The sequence below is a fragment of the Lithobates pipiens genome, unplaced genomic scaffold, assembly GCF_037356315.1.
Source record: "Lithobates pipiens isolate NorthernLeopardFrog02 unplaced genomic scaffold, aLitPip1_a1.2 Scaffold_19, whole genome shotgun sequence".
NCBI classification, from domain to species: domain Eukaryota; kingdom Metazoa; phylum Chordata; class Amphibia; order Anura; family Ranidae; genus Lithobates; species Lithobates pipiens.
The window spans coordinates 105,640,169-105,652,181 of NW_027507764.1; the positions used below are offsets into that span (position 1 = coordinate 105,640,169).

General features: G+C 40.6%; 1 protein-coding gene across 3 annotated transcripts in view; it reads right to left on the bottom strand.

Moving 5' to 3' along the window:
* Positions 1-12,013, bottom strand: part of DYNC2I1 (dynein 2 intermediate chain 1) — a 117,306-nt gene that overhangs the window by 42,561 nt on the left and 62,732 nt on the right. For all 3 annotated transcript variants that reach the window (XM_077491136.1, XM_077491135.1, XM_077491137.1), the window contains 2 exons: positions 10,786-10,871; positions 3,615-3,744 (listed from right to left, as the gene is read on the bottom strand). In XM_077491136.1, coding sequence (XP_077347262.1) covers positions 3,615-3,744; positions 10,786-10,871 — 216 coding nt within the window. The remainder of the gene's footprint in view (positions 1-3,614; positions 3,745-10,785; positions 10,872-12,013) is intronic.

The window sequence follows — 12,013 nt, forward strand, 5'->3', positions numbered from 1 at the left end:
ACATAATTGTGAAGTGGAAGGAAAATGATAAATGGTTTTCAATTTTATTTTACAAATAAATATGTGAAAAGTGTGGCTTGCATTTGTATTCAGCCACCTTTACTCTGATATCCCTAATGCAAATCTAATGGAACCAATTGCCTTCAGAAGTCACCTAATTAGTAAATAGAGTGTGATTTAATCTCAGTATAAATACAGTCATTCTGTGAAGCCCTCAGAGGTTTCATAGAGAATCTTATTGAACAAACATCATGAAGCCCAAGGAACACACCAGACAGGTCAGGGATAAAGTTGTGGAGAAGTTTAAAGCAGGGTTAGGTTATAAAAAAATATCCCGAGCTTTGAACATCTCTCAGAGCACTGTTCAATTCATCACCTAAAAATGGAAAGAGTATGGCATAACTGCAAACCTACCAAGACATGGCAGTCCAACTAAACCGACAGACCAGGCAAGGAGAGCTTTGGACAGAGCAGAAGTCAATAGACCCATGGTAACTCTGGAGGAGCTGCAGAGATCCACAGCTCAGGTGGGAGAATCTGTCCACAGGACAACTATTAGTCGTGCACTCCACAAATCTGGCCTTTATTGAAAAGTGGCAAGAAGAAAGCCATTGTTAAAACAAAGCCATAAAAAGTCCCATTTCAGTTTGCGAGAAGCCATGTGGGGGACACAGCAAACATGTGAAAAAAGGTGCGCTGATCAGATAAGACCAAAATTGAACTTTTTGGTGTAAAAGCAAAAAACACTATGTGTGGCGGAAAACTAACACATCAGCCTGAACACCCCATCCCCACCATGAAACATGGTGGTGGCAGCATCATGTTGTGGGGATGCTTTTCTTCAGCAGTGACAGGGAAGCTGGTCAGAGTTGATGGGAAGATGGATGGAGCCAAATACAGGGCAATCTTAGAAGAAAACCTGTTAGAGTCTGCAAAAGTCTTGGGATTGAGGCAGAGGTTAACCTTCCAGCAGGACAACCACCCTAAACATACAGCCAGAGCTACAATGGAATCGTTTAGATCAGGGATATGCAATTAGCAGACCTCCAGCTGTTGCAAAACTACAGGTCCAATCTGCCTCTGGGTGTCATGCTTGTGGCTGTCAAAGTCTTGCTCTGCCTTATGGGACTTGTAGTTCTGCAAAAGCTGGAGGTCCGCTAATTGCATATCACTGGTTTAGATCAAAGCATATTCATGTGTTAGAATGGGCAATTCAAAGTCCAGACCTAAATCCAATTCAGAATCTGTGGCAAGACATGAAAATTTCTGTTCACAGACATTCTCCATCCAATCTGACAGAGCTTGAGCTATTTTGCAAAGAAGAATGGGCAAAAATGTCACTCTAGATGTGCAAAGCTGGTAGAGACATCCCCAAAAAAACTTACAGCTGTAATTTCAGCGAAAGTTGGTTCTACAATGTATTGACTCAGGGAGGGGGGGGCTGAATACAAATGCATGCCACACTTTTCACATATTTGTAAAAAAAAAAAAATGTAAATCATTTATCATTTTCTTTCCACTTCACAATTATGTGCCACTTTGTGTTGGTCGATCAAATAAAATCCCAATGAAGTACATTTATGTTTTTGGTTGTAACATGACAAAATGTGGACAATTTCAAAGGGGTATGAATACATTTTCAAGGCACTGTATGTGCCCAGCTCAAATTTCATGAATCAGGTTTACATCTACTTTAAGTGGTATAATAAGAGCATGTCTTGGTTAATTAAGAGTGAGGATGAGCTCAGGTGTGTTCACAACTCCATGGACAGAGGAAGAAGGGGAGGATCAATGAAGATAAGGCCAAACTGCTTTTTGCAGAGGATTATCCCCTTAGGTTACACAGTGAGTACAATAAGCATGTGTTACTGCATTTACAGACCGATTTTACTGTTGTGGGTTTAGTAACACTTTAACCACATGCCGACCGGGCCATAGCCGAAAGATGGCTACAGTGCGGTCGGTTTTTTTTTTTTTTTTTTTTTAAAGTGCGGTCGGCTGATAGCGGCGGTTTACCACATGATCGCTCCGTCAAATGACGGAGCGATCACTTGTCCAGCGTCACATCATGACGCCAGTTCCTCCCTCCCCTCTCTGTAACGATCAGTACAGTGAGAGGGGAGAGGGAGAGAGATGGCAGCAGCACTATGAGCTGGATGTGTAGTACCCACAGAGCTGCTCAGTGCCAATACGCTGCCTTTTAAAAGAAACAAAGAATTTTTTTTTTTTTACCGAATTTTCAGTCTTTTTTGATTAATAGCGCAAAAAATAAAAAACCCTGGAGTGATTAAATACCACCAAAAGAAAGCTCCATTTGTGTGGGAAGAAAAAATGTCATTTGGGTACAGTGTTGCATGATTGAGTAATTGTCATTCAAAGTGTGAGAGCACCGAAAGCTGAAAATTGGTCTGGTTAGGAAGGGGGTTTAAGTGCCCAGTGGTCAAGTGGTTAATCAACATTTCTTAAAAAGTAGCGTTCTACTTCAATTCTGTTTTCAGACAAAGGAGGACAGAAAGCAAACCGTGCGGCTTTTCAACAAAGGTGAGCTTTCCTTTTTGTTGCATAGAGGCTCTTTGGTAACAAGAGGTCTTCCCTCTGCCACAACATTGGAGAGTAGATCCCTGAATCTATATTCAAATATACAGTATGTTCTTAGTTGAACACCGAACACACTAAATCACCCAATATGCATTGACTTTCATATGTAGTCCTTCACCTGAATGTTGCAGGCTTCTATACAATCGCTTTTGTTCTATTATGTTTGTTAAACTAATCTCGGTTGCAGTTTCAACTCAATTATGACTCCAGAACATGTGAACTCTCAAAAAGCACATACTAAGACCCCATACACACTATTAGATTTTCTGCAGATTTTGTCTTCAGATTTACCAAAACCATATAATATGAGGTCAAACCTTAAGAGTTTCAATTTTTATGCAATCAGGCAGGCCCTTGCACTACATGGTTTTGGTATATCTGAAGACAAAAACCTGCAGAAAATCTAATAGTGTGTATGGGGGCTTTAGACTCTGCAAAACCTTTAAAAAAAAATCATGTCAGCTAAATTCAAAAAAAGTGTTGTACATCTTCCTTTTTATTTGTTTTATGATGCGTCCAGACCAACCCCCCCCCCCATGCACTGTAGCAATGACAAGGCCAGGGGGCACTAAGATCACCACTCACACAGTGCACAGAAGTCTTTAGCTGGGGCAGCACTCTATTCAGAGCATTATATATATATATATATATATATATATATATATATATATATATATATATATATATATATATATATATATATATATATATATATATATATATACACACCCTGTACTCACATACCACTCGATGTTCAACTCCTTATTTTAGCCTGTCATTATTGACTTTACCAGTATGCAGGCAACAAGCTGTACACTGCACTTGTTACTCCCCCAGGCGGAGAATTATGCAAAAAGTATGACGTACGACCCTCTTGCGGCTGTGTGCATGTACACTAAAGTATAAACATCAACATAAATACTTCCTTTTAACACCAAGATGATTGGATTTGTATAGGTTTTGAAGAAACCATAATTATGCCTTAAAAAAGAACAAAAATAATAATCATGTTTTACCTTGAAGCAATGGCAGGTTGGTATTTAAATGGAAGCAGCCCTCACTGATGGACATGCAGGGCTCTTTAGAGTGAACTTTGCTTCGAGACTGGTACTCTGAACGATTCTCTTCAAGCAAGACAGCCATGACCTTTCAAGACACAACAGACACTTTACAAAGATGAAAAAAAAAAAAAAAAACACTAAGTGGATATTCTGTTACTTTATGCTTCTAGTGGTTTCTCTGCACCATTGAATGTAAGAATTATTGATTTAAAATCGGTGCCAATCAGTGCCACCTGTCAGTGCCAATTAGTGCTTCCAATCAGTGCCACCTGACATTGCCAATCAGGGCCGCCCAATATCATTGCCAACCAATGCCACCTATCAGTGCCAGTGTTTCTAGTCAGTGCCGCCCATCAGTGCCAGTGCTTCCAATCAGTGCCGCCTATCAGTGTCCAGTGCTGCCAATCAATGCCCATGAGTGCCACCTATCAGCGCTCAGTGCTGCCAATTAGTGCCCATCAGTGCCACTAAATGCAATCAAGGCTGCCAATCAGTGCCACCTATCAGTGCCAAACAGGGCCCATCAGTGCTGCTAATCAGTGCTTTCTATTAGTGCCAATCAGTGCACCAAGTGCAGGGATGGGGCGATGAACTCAGCAGCCAGGCACACTGTCAATGGGGGCCAGCCTGGTGGGGCACAGCTGAAATCTGTTGATGTTTACCTATTATACTAAAGATCGTCATGTGGAATTGATAATCACCACACTACTATTTACAATAAACTACTGGAGGTAAAATAAAAAAAAAATAAAAAAAAAAGCAACAGTAAAAGGTCTGCCGTTAAGCACTGTTATGTGTTCCCACACCACAAAATATAAAAGTGCAGCGCTAGCTTACTGATTAATAACTTAATAATGGTGGAATCCTCTAATGTATGGAAATCTCAGTAGGCTTCAATATTACGACGATACCGGTCTCTGATACGAAACTTCACATATAAAACACAGACAAAAAAATAAGACATACTTTATACAATGAAACTTAGCAGGGATGGTGGAAACCCCCCCTATAGATATTGGCTATAAAAAAAAATCTTCATCAGTTTAGGCCAATATGTATTCTGCTACATATTTTTAGTTTAAAAAAAAAAACGCAAAAAAAAGCGTATATTTTGACCTACTTAGGGATCCTCCTTTCCCAAAACTTAAACTCCCTGTACACACTTAATTTCCAACCTCTGCTTAAAAACATAGAGGCGGACCTTCAGAGATGGAGGAGGGGGAGGTTCTCTTGGTTTGGCAGAGCTGCCATACTAAAAATGGCGGTGCTGCCAAGGCTGCTGTACCTATTTCACACACTTCCCATTGATATCTCTGACTCCTTTACACATTTAGCTCAAATCCAAGGGAAATTCCTTTTCGCGAATAAGAAACCCTGTATCCGACTCAACTACATACAGAGGCCCAAACAGAAAGAAGGGATAGGCCTACCTGATTTTAGGAAATATTTATTCGCTTCGCAGATCTCAAGAATTATAGACTGGCATTGCCATGAACATTGCAAGGATTGGGTTAATATTGAAAAAGCATATTCAAATTTGGCCATCTCACATCTTCCATGGTCGAACCACTCAGCCCTCCTGCTTCATATCAAGACTCATCCCATTATCAACACCACACTGAAAATATTTCATAAAATAGCAGCCAAATACAGGATTTCCACAAACACCGGGCCCGTTATCTTCACTAGCCAACAACCCTGACTTTAACCCTGGGCTAAATAACAAGAAAATGTTTAGATCCTACCCTACCAAACCGCTATTGATAACACATTGTATTCAGAATAATAAATTAAAAACTCTTCAGGAACTAAGTAGAGAGACTACGTCCTATCCACTGACTGATTGGTCATACATGACTACATTTCCAATAACAAAAATAAAGAGGAGTTCCTTAGACCGGCAACTTCCTTCGAGCGCATCTGCGCTCGGAGGGAGCCCATTAGGAAAACCACATCCTTGATATATAAATGGCTAACCCAGATAGAGAAAGACAGACAGGACAGGTATAAACTAATGTGGGAGAGAGACCTTCAAATACAAATCTCAGAGGCCCAGTGGGAAAAGGCAAATGTTTTCACTCATAAGTGCTCCTTGAGTTCCCATATGCAGGAAACCTCCTACAAGATTCGCACACAATGGTACATCACCCCACTTAAGAAAAACCGTTGGGCCTCAGGGGAATCTAGCACATGCTGGAGATGTGGTTCAGAGGTGGGTTCTTTTTTACATCTATGGTGGAGTTGTCCAAAAATACTAACATATTGTAATCAAGTAAAACACTGAACGAAACACATAACAGGTCTGAATAAGACCCTTAGTGCAGCCTGGTGTCTTGCATATAAACAACCTATTGTACAGAGCATACAAGTCCCTTGTCAGACACTTACTCAATGCTGCTAAAAGTATAATTCCTTTACACTGGAATTCACAGACTGCTCCATCAATTAAAGAATGGCTTGCAAAAGTCCATTCTGTTTTTGGTATGGAAGAAACTATAGCCATTAAAAGGGGAAACATAGAGCTGTTCTTACAGAGATGGGAGCCTTGGCGTACTTTTATCACTTCAGAGGTTTATAATACTTTAACTGCCTAATTACTAGGGGGTTTCAGAGCTATACATGCTTTGTTTCACTTCTAGACCTAATTTGTGCCATTCACCCGGTTTACCCTACATTCACTTTCCTGTGATAAGATACAATCTTAGGTTTTGTTCATCTCTAAGATTATCTCTACCATATCATATAATTCTATAGACCTCATCTTTGACTTGCAGTTACCAACCCAGAAGGATCTACCCATAATATGTATATCTTGTTCGTTAGATTCAATAGCAAAGCTGTTGGATTTACTCTTGTACCAAAGTAAGTTCATTTCATGTATGCTGAATGTTACCGATATGTCATTGTTCTGTATCTTTATACTTTCTTTCAATAAACTTTATTGTGAAAACAAAAAGCGTATATTGATTGGTTTGCATAAAAGTTATAGGGGGTTATTTACGAAAAGGTAAATCTACTTTGCGGTGAAAGTGCACTTGGAATTGCTCTCTCTCAAAATCTAAGGGGTAGATCTGAAATGAGTGGAAGCTCTGCTGATTTTATCATCCAATCATGTGCAAGCTAAAATGCTGTTTTTTTAATTTTCCTTGTACATCCCCCTTGGATCTACAGCAACTTTACTTCCAAGTGCACTTTCAAGCGCACTTGCAGCGCAGAGTGGATTTGCCTTTAGTAAATAAACCCCATAGTGTCTACAAAATAGGGAATAGGTTTATGGCATTTTTAATCTGGTTTTCTTATAGATTTAAAATTATAGTTGTGGGGCCTTTTGGTGGGCATGATTTTTTTTGGGTGGGGGGGGGGCAGCATTTCATTCTTAGGCCTAGGCAGCATAATGTCTTGGGCCGGCCCTGGGTAGGAGGGTGTAGACACAAGTCCGTTTACACCTGCCAGTCCATAAGGCAGACCTGATCAGACCCTTTGTGTGTATTACTACAATGGCTAATCTTTAATGCATCCCCTGCAAGGACTGGAAACGACATAACAGACTTAATAGGAAAATACAGAACTCAACATAGGAGGTAGCTCCTACAGGTTCAAGAACATTTTAACCTGTAATTAAAGCTAAATTCTAAGCAAGTAGAATACACAGATTGAATACATGTATGAGAGCCATTTTCCTGTCAAATGATTTGCAATTCTGTCTATTAGTTCTGAGATGTACACAGATCGGTCACATAACCCTTTCTGGCAAGGCAGGAAGCTGATTTTTCTCACTCAGTTCAGTAGCACTTAGGACTCGTTTACACTGCAATTCCTAGATTCAGTTTACAGTTCTAAATGCATTTGAAATTAGTTTGCAGCATGTTTTTTGTTCTTCTTTTCACATAGTTTCATTTTACACACATTTGTGCGGTGTTCGAAGAGATTATATATATATCTCTATCTCATTAGCTTTAGAAAGCTCTTTTCATCTTGGCACAATGCCACTATAACAAAGGGAACACCAGACCCTAGATACTGGAGATGTAATTAAGGCAGGTACTGTCCTTTTGTAACCAAATCCATTTGCTCTGCTTTCCTCCTCGGTTGTCCCTCTTAGTGGACAGAAGTGTAGACTTCTATGATTACTGTAATTCTTAACTGTCAAAAGTGTTATACTACAATAAACCTTTTTATGTTCACATTATTTTTAATTGAAAGGCCAGTACAAAGGAAACAGTGATGTAAAAAAGAAAAACACCAGTGGATTCAATCAAATTTTTCTTAATTCTTTGTGGTCTATGTACCTGGGGCATGGCAGGAGGTGTGTTCTTTACCTACACACATTGTACTAAAGGTGTCGCTCTTTCCCATCTCAGAAAGTGGTGAGGTACGCCTTTATAACTAGGTACTGTCTGAATGAAAATTGAATAATTTGCCTTTTCCAATATGGTATAAAAATCAAACATTTCCGTGAGGTGTAGTTACCTCTCACATAATAATTTTATTTATTTTACACAATCTTTGTTGTATTAACATAAGCATTTAAAAGGATAAATTCACCTTTTTAAAAAAAAATAAAAAAAATAGTTTTTTTACGTCATACTTACCTGTAAAATCTTTTTCTTTGAGTACATCATGGGACACAGAGTCAGGCTAATATTCATTACCTGCTGGGTTATACTTCATCATTAGGTGAACACTGGTAGACCAAAGGTCTTCAGACAGGACGTGATCCCCTATATAACCCCTCCCATACAGGAAGTACTTTAGTTTTGTAGCAAGCACTAAATCCTCAAAAAAGAGGGGAGGGATCTCTGTGTCCCATAATGTACTCAAAGAAAAGGATTTTATAGGTATGACATAAAAATCCTATTTTATTTTTCATACGTCATGGGACACAGAATCAGGCTAATATTCATTACCTGATGGGACATCTCAGAGCAATAGCCTTGAGGGGAGGGAAGACACCCTGCCAAACAATAGCCATCAGAACTTATATGGCAGCCCGCAGTACACTGTGGCCGAAAGCCGAATCCTCGGCTGCTCGAACATCCACTTCCACATCCATCTAAAAGGATTGTATCAATAGATACTTGTTCAGGGACCTTAGGTTCAAAATGGGCATTGTGTCTCCGCTTGGTTTCTGAACCGTAAACAGGTTGGAGTAAAACCCTGTGCCCCTTTCGGATACCAGAACCTCTACAATCACTCCTTGATGCACTAGATGATGTGGTGCCTGAAGCAATACGTTTCTTTTTGGAGGATCCGAGGGAAAGCTGGATCTTAGAAACCTCTGGGTGGGGGGGTGCACCCCCCCCCCCCCCGTAACTCCAGCTTGTAACCATGATATACAATTTATGTGACCCACGCATCCTGAATTGTTTTGCAAATGCCTGCAAAATGCAACAGCCTTCCCCCCACCCGATGGGGGGAAGCTTGTACCTGCCCTAGCGCCCTGTTGGCCACGTAACCGCCCCGACGCGGAGACATTTGAGGAAGTCGTTCCTGGGTTTTTAAACAAGGGACATTTGGTGTTTTTCTTCTTCCTCTGGGAAATCTTTTGGATATATTTGTCCAAGTGATCACCGAATAAACGCTCCCCATGAAACGGGAAACCTGCCAATAACTTTTTTACCAGGAAGCTCAGCTGACCAGTTCTTAAGCCATAAAAGTCTGCGCATATGTACAGACAAGAGAGCCATACAAGAAACCTGCAGTATTGAATCCTTTAAAGCATCAACATCAAAACACAGTGCTTGAGGAATATCTGTCTTACTTTCAGGCAGATCATCCTCCTGGTTAGGCCTATCCGGCCCTTTGACTTGATCCTTTACGGACTTGCAAATACCAATTGCTGCAACAGCTGGCTGAATAGCTGAACTGGCCAAAGAAAAGGAAGCCTTTAATAACTCCAATTTCTTGTCAACCGGGTTTTCAAGCCCTGTGCATTATCTACCAGACAAGTTAAGTTCTTGTTTAAGGGAAGAGACTGCTGCATTTACAGATGGCATGCTCCATTTTGTAACAAACTTTTCATCCATGGGATATAAAAGGGAAAACCTTTTAGGATGCAAAAAAGTCAGGATGTTCCCAATCAGCATACGGTGCACCCTGCAGGAAATGCCTTAGCGCTGTAGTGTCCAGGATTTCCACTCCGCAGGGTCCAGCACCCGGAGGCCACATTACAGGATCTCGAGTCTTCTTTGCGAGACTCGGGTACCATTTATCTAAGCATAAAAGCCTGTGTCAAATGGATCCGATCGGTAAATCCCTTGATTCATTTTTGGAACCATTTGTGGGACTAGAGACCTGGAGCTCTGAGAGCTCAAACAAACCATGCCATCCACCTTGCAGACACTGGTAAAAAAAACTAAAGTACTTTATGTGCGGGAGGGGGTTATATAGGGGATCACTTCCTGTCTGAAGACCTTTGGTCTACCAGTGTCCCTTCACCTAATGATGGAGTCAGGCTAATATTTATTACCTGCTGGGTTATACTCCGTGTCCCATGACGTATGAAAAAAAAATGCATTTTTTTTTTACCTGCAATAATAACAATGTGCATTTAATTATTTTCTTTGGTTAGGGAGCATGTTAAGCATTGCAGCAGATCAGAATCAGCAGATCACTGGTGCAATCTCAGGCTCCTGTAGACTGTTGGAGTAAGCTGTCTACTTGTACCTAGTGCCCTGGTAGTTCATCAAGAACTACAAGCCATAAGCTGCAAAGGCTACCAATATTTGTAGTTCATTGATTTACAGACATGAATGAATGACTTAGCTGTGTGGGGGAGCCCAGCATGGCCAAGTTCTTTTATAACTGTGACAGCGGGTGCAGGAAGATGATCCCTGGCTCGCTATCACAAGGAGGGGAGGGGGAACCAGCAAGAGGCTGCAGGAGTGGGAAAATGTTTCACGTTCCACCCTAAAAATGGGTGGAGCATGCAATATTTTCCCAAAGGTGAACTTATCCTTTAACAATGTTTTCAGTATTCCTAGAGTACTACGAGTTATCCTAAGAAAAAGCACAGCACATACTGCCTGTTTTGAGGTAAAGTGTGCCTGGCTAAAATCACTATGCAATTTATTATTAAGGTTTTTGCAATATGCCTGCAGTTTTGTAAGAAAATGAACCAACGTACTTGAGCAGCAGAGCGAAGAAAACCCGTCAGCCGCTGAGAATCAACTTTGGATTGTCCCACTTTCCCCTGTGAATCATTTTTGTGTCCTGTAATGGAAAGACCAAAATGCGTGACAATCTAAAATTCTACTTTATAAACCTTAGTCTGAGATAAAAAAATAAAAATAAAAGATCAGCACAAAAAAAACTGTTCACAATAACTTTCTGGATTTTGCAGAGGGCACAATAAAATGACAGATAATCTGATAGACCCAGCCTGCATTTGTTTTATACCTGAATAGATTTTCACTAAAGCAACTCCTTTACAGCAACTAGAAAAAAAAAAATAAAAAAATAAAGACCCCCATTTCCTGCAGGAAGCACACATACACTGGTTCTTTCACCAAACATTTGACACATGGGCCCCAAGCTAATCAGCATTATGTCAAAATCAGATTCACCCATTTAGATTTTCCTTTCATAATTAAAAAAATAAATTAAAAAATTGTAGAAAAAAGATTGAGGTATAAAGGTTTTGAGGGTTGTCATCATTATCTTTGATTCACTACTAAGGATGAGCTCCAGTGTGATCGCACACTCCACGTGCAGAGCCGGCCAGGAAGTCGGCGTAGTGCTGCGCTGATTACAGGCAGCGAGACATCGCCCAGATGCGCGGCTTCAGGGATCGGGCAATGTCTCACTGCCCGTGATTAGCGCAGCGCCGCGCCAACTTCCTGGCCGGCTCTGCACGTGGAGTGTGCGAACACGCCGGAGCTCATCCATATATTCACTACCTAGGGGGTCAATGACCTTGGAAAAACAAGAAGCAAGCGTCAAGACAGTCTGAACTCTCTTCTTGCATACTTGTTTCAGGTCAGTGACTCATGAGGTTGTGAAGACATTATCAAGATGACAACCATGAAGCCAGAAGTTTTAAAAAGCAAGTCAGCAATGAAAGCTTTCATAATCCTATCCATAGAACGTCCCTTCAAGACAACCAAACAATTGCACAAAATAGTTTTGTTTCTACTACCAAAAACAAAATTTACCCCAAGTCAGGCCTTGTGAGAAAATAACTAACTGTTTTGCCTTTCTATAATCACACTTTTCAAATGTTGGGATGTTACATATACTTGGTTAATACAAATACATGCAGGGGGTACACTTAATTGGCAAAATTAGTTACTTCTCATTTAGACACAGTGCCTACCTTACCCAGGCCTATACACAGTGTTTAGAGGCCTTGGCTC